The sequence below is a fragment of the Pararge aegeria genome, chromosome 16 (assembly GCF_905163445.1).
Source record: "Pararge aegeria chromosome 16, ilParAegt1.1, whole genome shotgun sequence".
In the NCBI taxonomy this organism is placed as follows: domain Eukaryota; kingdom Metazoa; phylum Arthropoda; class Insecta; order Lepidoptera; family Nymphalidae; genus Pararge; species Pararge aegeria.
In genome coordinates, this window is record NC_053195.1 from 17,289,374 (window position 1) to 17,306,509 (window position 17,136).

Genomic DNA, 17,136 nt, shown 5'->3' on the forward strand with positions numbered 1-17,136 from the left:
GCAATGGGTTGATAATGAGGAATTAAAACGTATAATTTAAAAATGAAATTACTATTACGAGTTGTAATAGTAGTGTTACCAGTCCTACTAAAATGTTATTCCAAATAACATTTTATAATGAATAACCTAGCCTAAAATTTTTACAGTTAGCTAAAAAGCATCCATTTTTTCAAATTCCTTAAATTAAAATACTCATAACATTAAAAAATAGAGGTGATTTAACTCATTCCCTCGAAAGGGAGGCCGGAGCCACTGGAGCTATCAACACCTCCAGCTCTGTTTAGTAGGCGATGGTTTTCCATTTACTATTAGGTGGGTCATTTACTTGGTCTGTCAATTATTAATATATATATATATTAATAATTATATTAAATAATATATATATTAATAAGAATACACTGTACTAAGTAATTTTTGAAGTCTGAAACACTAGTCTAGACTGACGGAACGCGACTACGATTCTTAACTGTTCAGTGGTGTAACATTATCGGGGCACAGAGTAGGAGAAGGGAAATGAAAAGACAGTACGGTCAGTAAATATGAGTGTTTATTGAAGTTCCCGCGCCTAGCGCATGAACGAGCGGTGCCGCGGCCCGCGACCCATCCGCGCTCCGCCCCAGCCCATGCCCGCTGCACACACACACACACACGACGTTAATAATAACAGGGGCACCAGTGCAGCAGGAAATAAAAAAAATACATTTTATTATACACCTAACATACTGAACAAGTATAATGAGCGGCCTTATCGATCGATGTATGTAGCGATCTCTGCCAGGCCAAACAAAAAAACAGAAAAAACACTTAAGATTACAGGGTTAGGTTGTACACGAGAGAGAGTAATATGAAATATACATGAAATTTAACCAAATTAAAATTACTAAGCAATATATCATACAAAATATAAGCCAATAACAAAAATTAAAATTACACAGCTGTAAAAAAAAAACAACAAAATAAATTAGGGTATAAAATGCTTTTTAAGTAGTCTTAATAAAGGTTTAGTGCAATTTAAGTATTAGAGACGAATTATGAGACGGTGCACTTTCGATAATGCCTTTTACTCTATACCGTAAATAGCGTAAAATAGCATAAATTTTAAAATAAAATGAAATCAGGTAGCGAATCATCTTTAATAATGCAAGATTTGCGGTTGTTGCAAGCCTGTCGTGAGTCAACCCGCAAATCACGAAAAGTACTTCGGAAGAGCTAGTATATAATTTTTATATGGTATAGTATGTATGTTGTTTGGCGTTGGACATAGTAAGCATAAAGATCACCGGTACTGACCTGCCACGTAGTGTGCCGGCGCGAAGTGGCCGAAGTGCTGCGCGCCCTCCCACGCGCCTCGACCGCGCCTGGACATACAGATGTGGTTAAACACATATAAATACTATTAACACAGAAATATTACATCAGATACTGGGGAAATAGCGATATTTCGCGGAAACTGTGATTTACAATTACAGCTATGCTACATCCAGACAATTTTTTATGTCTTTATTTACATGTTCAGTCAGTGTACATCTGATTAAGTAGTGTCCGGTTTCAGAGCTAATCGTGCGTCAAGTAAGTGCTGTCTAAAATAATAACACATAACAGGACCAAAAAATTAATGGATCAATTGTATGTGCGTGTACTCACAGGTGGCGGTAGTGTGCGTGCGGAGCGCCGAAGCGGCCCCGCTCCGCGCCCGCGCCGCGCCGCACGCCCCTGCGGACACGCCACCGAGCCTTAGTCGTGCTACTCAATAATACCTACTCAGTTCTGTGACAACCATCGTTAACAATCCACGCGCAGTGTTTTTACACTACGAAGTTAGGAAAATAAAAGAAGATGGAGATACAATGATGGCAGTAGAATACAAAAGGTAGTACTTATCGCTTAGTAGCGACCTCTGCCAGGCAACCTTAGGATTAGGATAAAATGAGCGAGAATCCGTCCTCGCTTATGTTGTCCAAGGTATCCTTTCCCAGTTGGTGAAAATTATTAAAACCTACATTCAAATAGCTACATACGAGCACAAATCATAAATTAATATATTTTTACTCAATCAATCATCTTTATTGAGCAAGATAATATGATTCTACCGCGTTTTTACAGATATTAAAATATTTTGCCTATTGTAGGTTTGCTAGGGGCTGGTATCCTCTGGGGATGAGTAAAAGGCCCCCGTACCGTAGGGACATTGTGGAGAACCCTCAGGGTTGCAGATTTCCTCAACGATGTTTTCTTCATCGTTATAAGATTATTACAGCTTTAATTTAATTGTAATATTATTATTATGGCTTATGGTAACTGAAATGTGAAATATAAATATAAATAAATAAATATACTACGACAATACACACATCGCCATCTAGCCCTAAAGTAAGCTTGTGTTATGCGTACTAAGATGACTGAAGAATATTTTTATAAATAGGTAATATAAATAAAATACTTATTATATACATATAAACACCCAGACACTGAAAAACACTTATGTATATCACACAAACATTTTTCCGTTGTGGGAATCGAACCCACGGCCTTGGACTCAGAAAGCAGGGTCGCTGCCCACTGCGCCAGTCGGCCGTCAAATATTGTTTACATTCCATAAAAACTCCAGCAATTTTAGTGCCGGATCTTGTTAATGTTTGAGGACTTTTTTTTAATAATATATAAAATTCAAATAATCTTTCAAAAATTCAACTAGCTTCAAAGATTTTTCTGATGCAGATGGGTTTTTTATCATTATTGCAACCGAGTAAAGAGGCACGAAGAGGGAGGAGGAAGAAAAAATTAATAATATCGTCCAACTTCTGATTTGGAGATATATAAAGTGCAACAATCAAAATATTCATCCTATTTTCCATTTGGCATTGAGCCATACATAAGTCAGGAGAAAGAACAGAAAAATCTATCGATGAAGTTACAATGTTAACAACAACATTAGTATTATGATATATGCTTACGTCTTCAGCCGTTTAGATTTTGCAATGCATTTGAAGTTCGAATAAACTCGAATCAACCGTGGTTGGGACAAGAAAAAGACGGCGCGTAACGAAAAAATGTGACGCGTAACTGAAAAATGTTACCCTAAATTTTTCCAACTCCGATAAAGAAGTTTCACTTCAAAAATGCACACAACTCCTAAAATCCGATCCATATAAAGTGTTGGAGTGTGTTAGTTTGGAGCCATACTTTAAGAGACTTTTCGAGAAGAGTTTCGAGAGCAAACCCTAATTTGAAAGTTTTGCAATAACGCCAAACAAATTCCAGGAATTTGTAGCATTTACTAATAAATTTTTCTATCTGTGCATTAAACGTCAAAGTCAAACACGTCGTCGAGCAACAAATTATTACTAAAATAAGAACTTTTAACAGACCAGTCTGAAATTTTACTAAATTCTGAAGCAGAGTCAAATAGGGTTGTGACAGCTTTAAAAAAAAATTTATTATGCGCAAACCACGTGAAACTGTAAGATTTTTATACTAATCACACACATTGTTAATAAATTTGTACTAAAAGTAACGTATTTTCGTACTAATAATAGGCCCTACGTGGGATCCTTTTGAGACGCCAGATGGAACCTTGGACGGATCGGACTTAAGAACAAACCACATCATTCAGCTGCCTACGCGATAAATAAGACGAGAGCCAAGAGTGAAAACTTCCCTGAATACCAGTATCATGTAATTTGGATATTAAGATGAATGATCGAGTCGATCGAATGCCTCGCTTACGTCTATATGAATACCATCGATTTGATGCCCCATAACAATGTAGTCAATTATATATTTTTGTGGTTTATTAGCCAAATTTGATACTGTAGACATTTTATTTTAAAGTTATAGTGAAGAAGAAGAAATATTTTATTGCACACAAACATCACAATACACATAAAATCGAGAATAAACAAAAAGAACATTGTAGGCATGCAAAGGCGGCCCTATTGCTGCGAGCAATCTCTCACAGGCAACCTCTGGCAGAAAGAACAATTGCAAGTGAGCGGGATAACGCAATTATATATACATATATATAAGAAAATAAATAGATATATTTAATTATATAATGAAAGAAGAAAAATAATACACATTAATAACGTTATTTTTTCAAGTCACTTCACTCAAAGACAGCAGGCAAATTACTCCAAAGCATAAGCCTTAAGTGGAAGGTACCAAAGAAGTCGGTGTAGCGACATGGGGCAGGACAGTGTGTATATTGGCACCGTTTGGCAGTTTCACGTACCGGCCGGGCGGCGCGTAGGGCTGGTGCAGCGCCGTGAAGTCGTCCACGTGCAGCGAGGGCGGGCGCGACGTGTTGGGCGGCCGCGAGCGGAACGCGTCCGCGCCGCCCTCCGCGCGCACCCGGCTCAGCGCCACTGCAACCACACGGGCACTCACACCGGCGGGCTCGCTCGGCCCCGAGGACGAGGTTCCACGGAATGGTGGCTTTCAGAGCAGACCGAGTCTGTCACGACGGATGCCGACTTATATACATCGGCTCCTCCGGTACGAAGGTAAGTTGATCTCACCGGCCGGGCGCTTGTCGTCGCAGGGCAGCGCCTCGGGGCGCGCGTCGAGGCAGCCCGCGAGGCGCCGCACGCCGGCCGCCAGGAACTCCGCGCCGCCCGACAGGTGCCCGTCGGCCACGCCCATCACGTCGCACGACACCTGCGCCACGGACCACTCGGCGATCAGAAGGGTACACGGAGCGAGTGTCACGAAATCGATTAAGCAGTATTCTGTATGTAAAGTAGTAAAGTAAAGAGTGAAGCAGAGCTCGGAAACTGGGAAAAAATTCAAACCGGTTTCGATCATTATCCCCGGTATTGGAATTATTTCAGTTAAGGTTTCGGTTTCGTGTTTTAACCGGTTTAACCAAGAAACCGTTTCTTATTTAATTCACTCAATGGATTGAAAATAATCGGTTTTAAAAACTTTAATTTCAGTTCTTTTGTGATTCGCTGCACGCGCTGCTATGAATACGAGTAATCTGAAGAGACAAGGCGTTTTTATGGTCATAAGTTATTCCATGCACAACATATTTCTTAAATTGATTGCTTTTCCTTTTAAATTACCCATCTATAAAAGGAGGTAAGACACGCAGAAGTCTCGGTCACGTGGAACACCTCTACGTGTTCAGGCCGGTCACGCCACACTCACCAGCTCCGTGTCGTTGACGTCATCGTCGCCGCTGGCCAAGGGCACGTTGAGCCAGTAGCCGGTGGTGAGGCGTTCGTCGCTGGCGTCCCCGATGCAGTAGATCAGCCTCGCAGCGAACTGCGCCACCAAGGGCTCTGGGGGCGGGGGAGCCAACTCAGTGACCTCAGCAGGGGTCGCTTCCTCGGAAGATTTGAGCTTTTGCAAATGGGTTATTAAGAAATTTGCGTTAAATAGGACTTCTTCTTCAGAGTTTCTTTCCTGAAAATATCAATAATGAAATAAACTACAAATTCATATTTTTAAACTATTGTTTAACTAAATAAAATATTATGTTCTTATAAAAAAAACTAAAATGTACAATAAATAAAGTAACAAATTGGAGTTTCTTACACCAGGAACCCTACGCTAATTTAATATAGTGTTTATAGATTGAAGAGACGTATCTAATGTCATTAATGACACTATACAACAATCAATACAAGAATCAATTTTTTTTTTGTTTCTATGGTAAATTTCCCACTGTCTTCGTCTCACTATTGGCAAAAAATAAAACCATCCTCTAGTTTCTGACCTTACATACTATATTAAAATCACGAAACCAGAGTTCAAAATATGGTTAATTTTCATCATGTGTTGTGCTGTAAGAATCAGGCAAAATGAACAAACCAATGAAAAAAACAATTACTTACCTTCAAAATTTTTTCCAAAGACATAACCGGATGCTCTTCATCCGCAGATGTGTATCCCACCATATCGGCCATCTCGTTTAAAGTCAGAACACTTTTCCTGCCCAATGCGCCTTCTCCAACATCAACTTTCAAAATCTTTATGAGATCAATATACAAGTTTAAGCACTCCGCTCTCTCCTCTCCGGACCCTTCCAGAGCCCATTTGAAATATTTCCCAAGACTCTCCCGTTTCCTCGTCACATATTTCCGAAATTGTTGAAATCCGTATTCATGTTCCGTCAAAACGAAATACGCACGTAAAACTGAGACGGCTACTGCACACGTTTTGGTGGATGACTCGAGGCACGCAGCGGAGGCGTCCAAGAAAGCGACTAACGATTCTTTATTGGGCAACGAATTCCCTAAAAGCACATCTGTAGCCGAACTTAATGGTGTCAAAGTGATTTCAGCATCGCAGAATGCTGCTAAAGCGTGGGAGGCGTATTCCTGAGCCGTCACATGGTCACTGGATGCGTTTGCCAGAGCTAGGATGTTGCATAAAGCAGTTTGAACTTCGTGTGATTTAGGCCCTCCTGCGCTAATTGTATGTAAAACTGCACACTTTACGGGAGCATGCGAGACTAAACATGCTAAGAACCCCAAAACTCGAGTTAAACTTGCATTGGCCGATTCTCCTTCCTTCAATTCGCGCATGACCGCCCCGACAGCTGCCCTAGCCACAATGGCGGCTGTATTGGGCGCCAAGTCAGCAATCTGGACACACACTCGCCGCAGCATATGCACCACTGGTCTATACGTCGACATGCATATAATCTGTATCATATCCGTCAAATCATTTGATAAAGCGTGTAAATGTGCGGACCACATACGCCTCTCGTTCGCCGCGTCAGCTAGCTCTCGATCAGAAGGCGCTGTTTTTGTTTGCATTGGTAAAGGCAAAGGTAATAATTCGGAAAATACAAGTAAACCGGGGACGAACGTATATGGGGCTGTCATTATGTAGGAGATTACCTCCGAGCATAAAGACGTCCACGGACCTCTACGGATCGAATCGCCGTCTTTCGCGTCATCCGCTATAGGTTGAGCGTATGATAGTAATGCTCTTACTGCGGCTTCAGCCGCTTTCGCTGCGGTTCTATATCCGATAGAACCGACAGGAAAAGCTTTTGCGATTCCATAAGTCTTCAGTATTATCGGGGCAGCAGTTAAATCTCTGAATCGGGGTCCCCGACAACGTACTACTCGTGCCAGCATATCGTCCAGTAAATTCAAGCATGGCAGCAACATTTGAGCCAATTGCAAGCCTCTGATTGAAGCAAAGAAAGAGGTATGCATACTCGGTTGATCAAAATGTATTGCCAAACGATCCAATATTCCCGAAATATGCGCAACACCGTCCAAAGAAAACAACTGTAGAACATTGTACTTGTATTTTAATTCCACGTAATCTTCAATTGGTGATTCACACACGATTGAGACGTTTTTCTCGTAGTCAGATATGCAGAAATGGCGCAATATTCTTAGACAGGTCATTAGCTCGCCAGGTAAGTCCGCAGAGTGTTCTAGACTAGTTTTAAGCATCTCAACACATTCTATTAAATCTTCGCCCGATAGAACATTAGGCTTCTCAACAGGTTTCAAATATGGAATCACTTCTTGCAGTACACTGGATACGCTCGGCTCAAATCTATCGTGATCTTTGGAAACGTTTATCAATCTCTGGCCGTATTTCTTCAAAAATGGAACATTAGCTGCGTATCTGACAGCGGAAACAATTAGCTCTATGGCATAACCTTTAGCAGGTGATTTATGTTTCGAAGGCGAATCGGTTTTACCTTTTGTTTTAACATCGTTTTCAAATACCTTTATGAGACATTCAGGGTTATCTCCCAATACAACAACATTTGGGACAGCAGTTTTTCCAATACTACCAAAACTAAGACAGTATAAAGACTGTAATCTATCAATAAGCTCGTTTTCATCCAATTTTCCCGCTTGAAGGTCGCTTATAGACTTCAAATAGTACACAGCTTTTAGTCTATATGCAAGCTCGAGACCTGCAATTTGTGAATCGCTATAGGTACTTATAGTGCTATCATGTGGATACGGGACCTCTTCAGTGTTTTGCTGTCCGTAAGGATATTCTAAAACCTTGAATATCAATTCACACTTTTCCATATTCCTATACAGAAACATTAAACCATTTTGTGAGTTTATCAATTCAAATATCAGATCATGAATGGGGCTAGTGACTACCAAGTTGTTGCAAGTAGTTGGGCAAGTAAGCAAGTACAAACACACTTCTAGAATTCGATGGATGTCGAAGAACTGGAGAAGGATTTCGTTTGAACATTCTTTATTAATTTCAAATTGTGCTGATGCGGGTAAGAATTTCTTTGGTTGAGAAATATGGAAGCATTGTGACCGATACATGTACAGTGTTTCTTCGAGAGATTCGGCGATAAAATTAACTTCGCCTTCTGATAATTCGTTATCTTCCGGACGACTGTTTTCCGCTGCGTTATTATTAAATTTGAAAACTAAATCATGTAATTTCCCTAAAACTTCATATATATTAAACTTTTTGATTAGTGCGCTTAACGCAAACTTAATCCTGCCTAAGGGATTAGCCTGCATCATAGCTATGAGAGCCTGGTAACCGTTCATGGACTTCCGGATATTATCAGGGTCTTTTTTATCAAACTTAGGGTGTACTGCATCCTGCATAAAATGATCAATGGCTTCCTTTGAAGACAAACAGACGTTCAAAGTATTTAAGATTATCAAACGAATACTCAGTGCCATATATTCTTTAGAATACATCTCAATGAGTTGCATTGTCATGTTTATTCCATTATTTAACAACATTTTCATAACCTGCCCACAATGTCGATGTGACATCAAGGCTTCTGCAAGGCGAATACCACATTTCATATGTCTTATTTTGAATGTAGGTTGCTGCTGTGCTAACGCGAATTCGTAATTTAAGCCAATTCTACAAAAGGTGACAAGTAAATTGTAAACATCAGTAAATTCATCCGAAGTTTCCATTCTGTTATATGTGCGAAATATTCTAAGTATTATATCGGTGTTTTTGCAAAGACTTGTAAGAGAGACATATAGTTGTTCACATTGAAGAACCCAATCTTCTCTAGATGAATTATCAATTTCCAAAAAGGTGTTGGAGAAAAACTTCTGCTCCCTTTTTTTGGCTGCAACAGTTATTTCATACATCTTTGACAAATCTGTACTAGCGTGACATAGTTCATCAAAACTGGAACTCATTACATCTTTAACATTTTCACTTTTGACATCGGCAAGACTGGTTATTTTGTTCACATATTCATATTTTTTCCACTCAGCTTTAAAAGGATTGAAATATTTTATAATGTCATCAACTCCACAATATTCGTTTACATCATATTCGGCATCTATGTACGAATTTCCTTCTAGATCATCACAAATATCTTCATCAGATAATATTGGTTCGAAAGGTTCAGCATCCATTGACCTGTCATCTTCTGGATTACGGTTAGGTGACTCAATAACTTTAGGTGGTGTTGTGTCAACAATTGGTACAGTCACCAAACTAGAATGTTGTGGATCGACGTAAGCAGTATCAACTTCTTGAGAGGGGCTTCTAATAGAGCTCTTGTGTCTATAGCTTTGATGGTAAAAGTCTATTCGTGGTATTTGTTTGCCACTTCTATCGAATTCGGGGCCTTCTTCTGATCGTACCGAATTGATAGGACTTGATTCACCTTCTCTTGGAGACATCGGTCGCCTTTCTCCGGGAGGAGTTCTAGGACGTTTTCTTGGATCATCACGGCTGGGCGATCGACTTCCGTAACTAGAGTCTCTCATACGATTATAAGGAGAGTGTCTCTTTCTATCAAATGGCGTTTGTTTATCGTAGGAAGGAGCACGTTGTTCGTAGGACGAACTTCGTTTATCAAATGGTGATAGACGTTTCTCATATGAAGCACATTTATCGTAGGGAAGTTTACGTTCGTAAGATGGAGGTGGTTCATAAGATCCACCACGCGATCTATCGTACGAAGCATCACGATTACGACGGTAATCGTCCTTTTTATATGATCCTCTATCCCATTCGCGGTCAACGCTTCTAGATCGTGATCGGCTTACTGGTCTATATTCCCCTTTAACTACGAATTCTCTATCACGACTCCTTGATCTCGAATGTAGTCTTTCTAAGTCTCTACTTCTATCGCGAAGTCTAGATGATTCCCGACTTCTCCCTCTTTCAATCGAACGTCTACGACTTCTTCCTTCACGTCTTTCTCTATCTCTGTCAATCTCTAATGGCCTAGGGCTATGCCTCAATCTATCTCCCTCTCTCTCGCAACTAATATCCCTTCCTTTCTCCCACTCATTATCTTCCAAATGATGATATGTTCTGGGGTCTTTTGGAGCTTCATTATCATAGTACTCGTTTCGGTACATTTGGTTATCGTAATTTTCAGGGTAGTTACTTCCATATGCTTCTGGATTGCTCACTGTGACATTACCAGTATATGCTGGAATTGGGTTGGAGGGTTCTGGGTTCCACTCAGATGTTTGTGGTACATTAGGAGGAAGAGCACTAACTTCTCTGGTCACTGGCCTTGGGATGTTTGGTGGTGGGTTGACAGCTATTGGAGTTTCTGGTAAGACTTGGGTTAGATTTCCATACACAGCCAATGTGATTGTTGTGTACCAGCCTGCAATTAAATACATAAAATTGTGATGACTGTCTTTTTGAAATAAACTATGCTGTGGTTCACTGGTTGCTACTTAATCTGTATGTATTGGTTGATGAACATTTGGCACCTTCAGAGAAAAGGTTCTTCATCATTGTCAAAGGTTCATCTAAGTCAATTATTATTTGTTAATGAATTATAGTCTGACTTACCCCTAAGAACAAGTCCATCAGTAGGTATTCTTGGCTGATCCACATTTGACATGCACTCCATATGTATCTGCCCATTCTGGCAATAATCAATACTACCAAGGGCTTCAAAAGTGGAGGCTCCTGGCTTGCTCAAGTCATTCACAAAGAAGTCAATGTGAAACTTTGTAGGGTTGGTAGCTCCTAACCTGACGCCGCCTGGAAAGTCACCTTCTACGCGAGCTCCAAGTGGTATGATGCGTAACTCTCGCACATAAACTGATTTTGGAAATTGAACTAAATCTAAATTGAGTTCCTGAAATCAATTGTTTTGAATTAGAAGTATGGAAAATGTATTACCAGCTCTTGCCAACATTTCCAAGGCAATTGTATCAGTTTTGAAAAAAAATCTCACAAGAAACTATTGTTTTGGGCTAAACATGACCCTATCAAGTGCAAGCTATTGCTTTGCAAACTTAAGTCACAATCACTGCTGCAGTTGAGCCAAAGCAATTAATTGTATTTAATATCTATTAATGTGAATATTAAGACTTTGAAAAGATGTTGCAGTAGTTTATTACTGAATCTCTATCTATATAACTGTTACATTAACCAACTGGAATTAAACCACTCAAAAGTATAGACTTATATAATTATTTATATTAAAGAATTATTATAATATTCTTTTATATAAATAATTTTTGGAGGCTTACTTGGTAACCTAAGGTAACTAGATCAGTAATAGTTAATGTTACTTCAAGCTCTTCATATTTGCACAAAAGGAGGGTTAGTTGAAGGCTTTATTACATGAAAAGAAATTAAAAATAAAAATATACAAAATTTACAAAAAAGGCAATCTAATTCTGTATTAATTATTTTGAAAAGAAAGAGTAGAATAGGCTAGAATAGAATAGAATTTTATTGTTCACTTTTTACACATAGAAAGGCAGTTGACAAGGCCTAGGAAAGTATTCAAAACAGTATACCCACAGTAGGCATGCAATTATATTATTAAATAAGTATAAAATTAAAAATTAAAAAAAAAAAAGAATGTATGTATAACCACAATGTAAAATCAGTGACAAAATATTTACAAGTATAAGATTATTAGTAATTAAACAGTAAAAAAAAAGAAAAAACAATATTAATACTCTGAATAGCCAAGTATTTTTAGTAGCTTATTTTTGAAGTTGGCCAGGTTGTCTTTAAATATATTGATTGTCGTATGTCATATAAAATATTTGTACGAACTGCTTAATCTGGGGATCAAAGAGTGGCAACCAAGATTAGTTCTACAAAATTGTTGAGTGAAAAGTGATACAGGGTAGCGTGGTTTTCAGATGGGAACTCTAAAACAGATTTGGCCCAACAACTCTGAGTTACCATATGTAATTGTTGAGCCAAGTATTTTAAGAAAATGCTGTGAAATGCTCATTACAGGATCTGATGATTTAATCAAACTTTTATTGCATACTGAACATTTTAAGTTAACATTTACCTATCAACTTTTGGGGTGCTTGCTCAGTAGTTTACTCAGTTTGTACAGAAATATATTGTATTACCTGCAGGGTGCCAATCAAATTAACCAGTTGATGGTACACATTATTGGCATAAAACCTCCTACATTTAGTATTGGTATGTACAACAATATGTTTGGTAGTATCTTTAGATAAATATTTCTTGGAAAGCCAGTGTATCTAATTTTGTAATAGTTTTTTCGTCGGGGATCTGAATCTATCTACAATTTTGGTTTGAAATGTTAAAGAAATATAAGATGATAAGTATATAAAGTGATCTTTCTTACCTCGCTAGTATCATGCGAGAAGGTGTCGAAAAATAAAAGATCCGGCTGATCGGCGCTCATCTTGCTATTCACAAACCACGACCCTTTAGGACATTATAGGCTATTATAAAAAAAAGTAAGCAGTGTCTTTTAGATTGCAGAATATTAATTTTAATCTCAAATGATATTTTAAACTCACTGAAATAAACTTTATTCATCAAAACTGAAACGAAAACAGCATTTTACAAACAAGTAGTATGCCACAGATAAAATATATCTACATTTACTTTTGATTTTTTTTTAATCTATTCTCATATATCCTGAGAAAAGGCAAACATATATCACCGTACAGCCAACTGAAATGTGAAAATTTTTGTGTCATGTCTATTTCAACAGTGGGTTCTAGCTTTTTTGAAGTAAAACACCATAGATGATTTGTATACTTTAATTAAATTTATCTAATGAAACTTCCTACACACATTTTGCCTAACATTCAAATAAAGTGGTTTTCTACGTAGGATCAACATTGAAGATAAAAAATAATAAGCTTGCTTGGTGAGACTTAAATAAATCTTTATTTTGACATTCTTGTTCTCTAAGGCTGCGCGCACACTGTCCAAAAAATTAAATTATACCTACAATAACATTTCAATCATATTCAAGGTTATAATATACCTAACATTTCAGTCATTTCTGTACAGAAATCAAAATCTCTTTTGCTTGTTCATAAGGATACCTATCTTTTATATACATAGGTACTCAATATTATAAATGCGAAAGTGTGTTTGGTTGTGTGTGTGATTTTTGGCATAGAGGTTGTGAGCATCGGGCAAAAGCTATCCTATATAATATATATATTTATCAATTTTAATTTTGCTAAACTCTAGAACTGCCAGTCAGATTTGAAAATTAGAAAAATGTATTATCAACAATTAATTGTGGCCCACAGTATTGCATTCCTCCATTTTTATCCCTGGGCCTGCGACTGTACTTCCTTAGTTGGTCGAGACCTGGCTGGGACCGTCCGCTGGTTTAGTCCAACAAACTGAGCTCACCATGGAGACTCACGGTGATGCTGAGGAGCCAGGATACATATTACAACGGAGCATTACGTGTATGGGTGTTTCGTCCTAGATATATTTCGGACAGTGTGCTCAAGAACTGTTTGATCTAGTCCCCCCTCACCTTTTTACCGTCGAACCGCAAAGCACCGTAAGAATCTGCATCCTTACGTGTTTGATATACCATGGACGCGTTGCGAACCGCGTTGCGAACAGCAACCGTCAAATCAAGAGTGAATAGGTATTTTTTAGGCAAGCGTGCTCCACTATAGGCTGCACCATCACTTAGGTACCCTGAGGTGTGATTGCAGTGAAGCGCTCGTCTATGTACAAAAAAATAAAATCTGCGCACGTAAGTGTCTGTTATGACCTAGAATAAAGAGGTGTTTGTTTAGTGGGCATTGCCCTGTTACCATCTCTTCGACTGCTTGACCAGAGCTAATAAATGGAGTTTTGTTGTTATTCTCAAGTAAGTATTTGGACTATCGGAAATCTTGGGCACGACAATATATCGACGCAATAGAATACAATACATTTGATTGCTTTAACTGTGTACATTATTAATATTATTTACTACGTACTCGTATGTATATATTTATTACAACAAAACAAAATTTGAACAAGGTAAACAGAAGGAAGTAGTGGTGACAGAGCTAGACGCGGAAATCCTGTTTGCGAAGCAGGTAGTTCATTAACATTTGTTGTAGAGGAAAATGTTGCATCTTCATTTCCTTATGAGACAGATGATATGATATATTTTATTAAAGTAACATCAATGCAATTGAATCATCAGAACAATTGTTCGATGCTAAATAATTTCCCGTAGAGACCATTTCATGTGGTGGACAGGTGGATTAAGAACACGCCGGTTTCTTAAACAGTAATCTGCGAATAATTCTTTTTCGCTCAATTAAAAAATAAACGCCAGGCAAGTAGACCGATTTATTATTTATAAGGTAGGTACTAGAAAAGTTGCCCGCGTTTTCGCCCGCATGCGATTTCTGGCAGTCGAGTAACATCCTCCCAAATTGTTCATCCCCTTCCCCCTCCCCGTCGGCCCATGCTGATAAGTATCGGGAAAAATGCTCGTGAATTGCACACCTTCATGCATTGTTTTCAAAATCGCTAATAGAGCTATTCCACTTCCACTATCTTCGTCAACCCATTACCGGCCCACAACAGAGCACTGGTCTCCTTCCACAATGAGAAAGGTTTAGGGCTCAGTCCACCACGTTGCGCGCTTGCCAAGTGTGGAATGATAGTCTTCTCACGGCTAAAATATTTTTTTAGAGAACTCCCTGGCATTGCAGGTTACCTTCTGATGTTTTCCTTCAGAGTTAAAGCAAGTGAAATTTTTGTCGTTCAAATTAAAAAAAAAAAATATATTGGGCATTATTTTTGGTGTTTCATAAAAAATGTATAATAGTCTTATTTTTTGACAGTGTTTCATAAAGTTATGCCTATAGGATAGTTTCTTACAATGAAATGTGATTCACGTCGAATCCATCTTGCATGGCCACTTTCCGCCAGATGAAGTGGCAGTGAAGCGCTATCATAATATCGAATCAAATAAAAACTAAGAAGGGTATTGCAAACATACATTTTCATAAGAGGAAATACTGCCGAGTAACCCAGGATCCGAGGAATATTCCATACCATTTTATTCTTTATCTTCATTGACATAAGATCTATATTGGCATCCAAATAGATCTGCGTTTGTGCCTTATCTTTTTCTTAATCCATTTCGTGCATGGTAGTGTCAGGCAATATAAATACCACAGCTTAGGTATCGTACAGTTAGTGTAGTATTCGTGTACGAAAATAAACACACGTTACACGTACAATAGTACACGGTTGTTATTAGGGCATGCATATTATTCAGTAAAGGGACCACCAAGAAAATAAGAAAGTGTGCATTTTGTTATTGTGTTCAGTGAAATTTTTAACTAATGACTTAAAATAATGCTCGGGCAACCAAGAGTTAATTTTTCTGTTTTCTATCACCATCTGGAAACTAAATAAATGGCTATATTCTCAAACCTCAGCACGTTACAATATGATCACTGTATCGTTTACGTTTTCCCGTAATTGAAAAAATTCAACATTGCTCTCTGATGATGGTGTTGTGCATTACTGAGAACTTGACGATTTAACGATGAAATTTTGACGATGCTGCCAAAAAACTGAAATGTTTGGTTTATTTAGTTAAAGCAGAATGAAACGTTGAGAACCTCTGTAGTATTCTTACACTGTGGCAATTCAGTGGTTTTACTGTGTAACTATTAAGCATCGAAGCTTTAAGGAAGATGAGAATAAATTTTATTATCCTTATATTTTAAACTCATTATGATCTACGACGTAAATTATTTTAGTAGTACTTACAATAAGTTGGTATATTTCGTTTGCTTAGATAGTTTGCGCGCTTGCGGAGACTGCAACGTGGACGCGTCGCGGGCGTCGGCTACTTCAAAAAATCAGCACGGTGTACACCCTCAGTGACCATTGCTTCGTCACGATTCGTAGGACTTAGATGCTGAGTATTTTAATCCATCCGGCAAGATTTGGACCCCCATGTCTCTGGCAATGGCGAAGGTGCAGATTCAACTCGTAATCGAAATTTTTATTTGCATTTTTAATTCAAAATTCAAAATTCAAAATAATTTATTTCAAGTAGGCCTAATACAAGCACTTTTGAAACGTCAAGTCTGTCCGTGTGTAGTGACTCTACCACCGGTTCGGAAGGCAGATTCTACCGAGAAGAAGAAGAACAAGAAACTCAGCAGTTGCTCTTTTCCAACATCAAAAATTTACATTTTATATTTTAACATTCATTTTTCTATCTTGTGAGAGATGAAAGCGGAGCCGGATGCTTCCAAGCAACCTTGTCATTAAGAAACTCATCAATTGTATAATAACCTCGCTGTAATAAATGTGTTTTAACACATTCTTTAAACTTATGCATTGGTAGGTCCAAAATTACCTTAGGAATCATATTATAAAAGCGTATACTCAATCCCACAAATGACTTCTGCACCTTTCGCAGACGATATGCAGATGTCACTAATTTATGACCATTTCTTGTAAGTCGACTGTTTATATCCACTTTTTGTTTATAAAGACTAATATGATGTCTTACAAATACTATATTGTTATAAATGTATTGTGAGGCTACCGTAAGTATACCAATTTCTTTAAATTTTTCACGGAGGGATTCACGTGATTTAAGTTTATATATTGACCGTACAGCTCTTTTCTGCAATATGAATATAGTTTCAATATCAGCAGCTTTGCCCCATAATAAGATCCCGTAAGACATCACACTATGAAAGTACGCGAAGTAAACAAGTCTTGCTGTTTCTACGTCAGTAATCTGTCTAATTTTCCTGACGGCGTAGGCAGCCGAGCTTAGTTTACCTGCTAGTGTATCTGCTAATGTATTATATTTGACATTTCCAAACCCTTTCTTTGAGGTAGGTAAAAATATTTCAGAAAAAATATAAAACTATGTAAGTATATTAAACAAAATTGTACATGTCATGAAAAAAAACGCAGTGACAACCATTCGCT

General features: G+C 38.2%; 1 protein-coding gene across 1 annotated transcript; it reads right to left on the reverse strand.

Moving 5' to 3' along the window:
- Window positions 1–529: 529 nt before the first annotated feature.
- Window positions 530–12,755, reverse strand: LOC120630247 (protein virilizer). Its single transcript, XM_039899399.1, has 9 exons — window positions 12,530–12,755; window positions 10,750–11,041; window positions 5,838–10,558; window positions 5,149–5,406; window positions 4,518–4,656; window positions 4,232–4,364; window positions 1,645–1,713; window positions 1,291–1,358; window positions 530–630 (listed from the first exon to the last, which is right to left on the reverse strand). The coding sequence occupies exons 1-9, from the start codon at window positions 12,587–12,589 to the stop codon at window positions 566–568; spliced, it is 5,805 nt and encodes a 1,934-aa protein (XP_039755333.1). The 5' UTR covers window positions 12,590–12,755; the 3' UTR covers window positions 530–565.
- Between the last annotated feature and the right edge of the window lie 4,381 nt (window positions 12,756–17,136).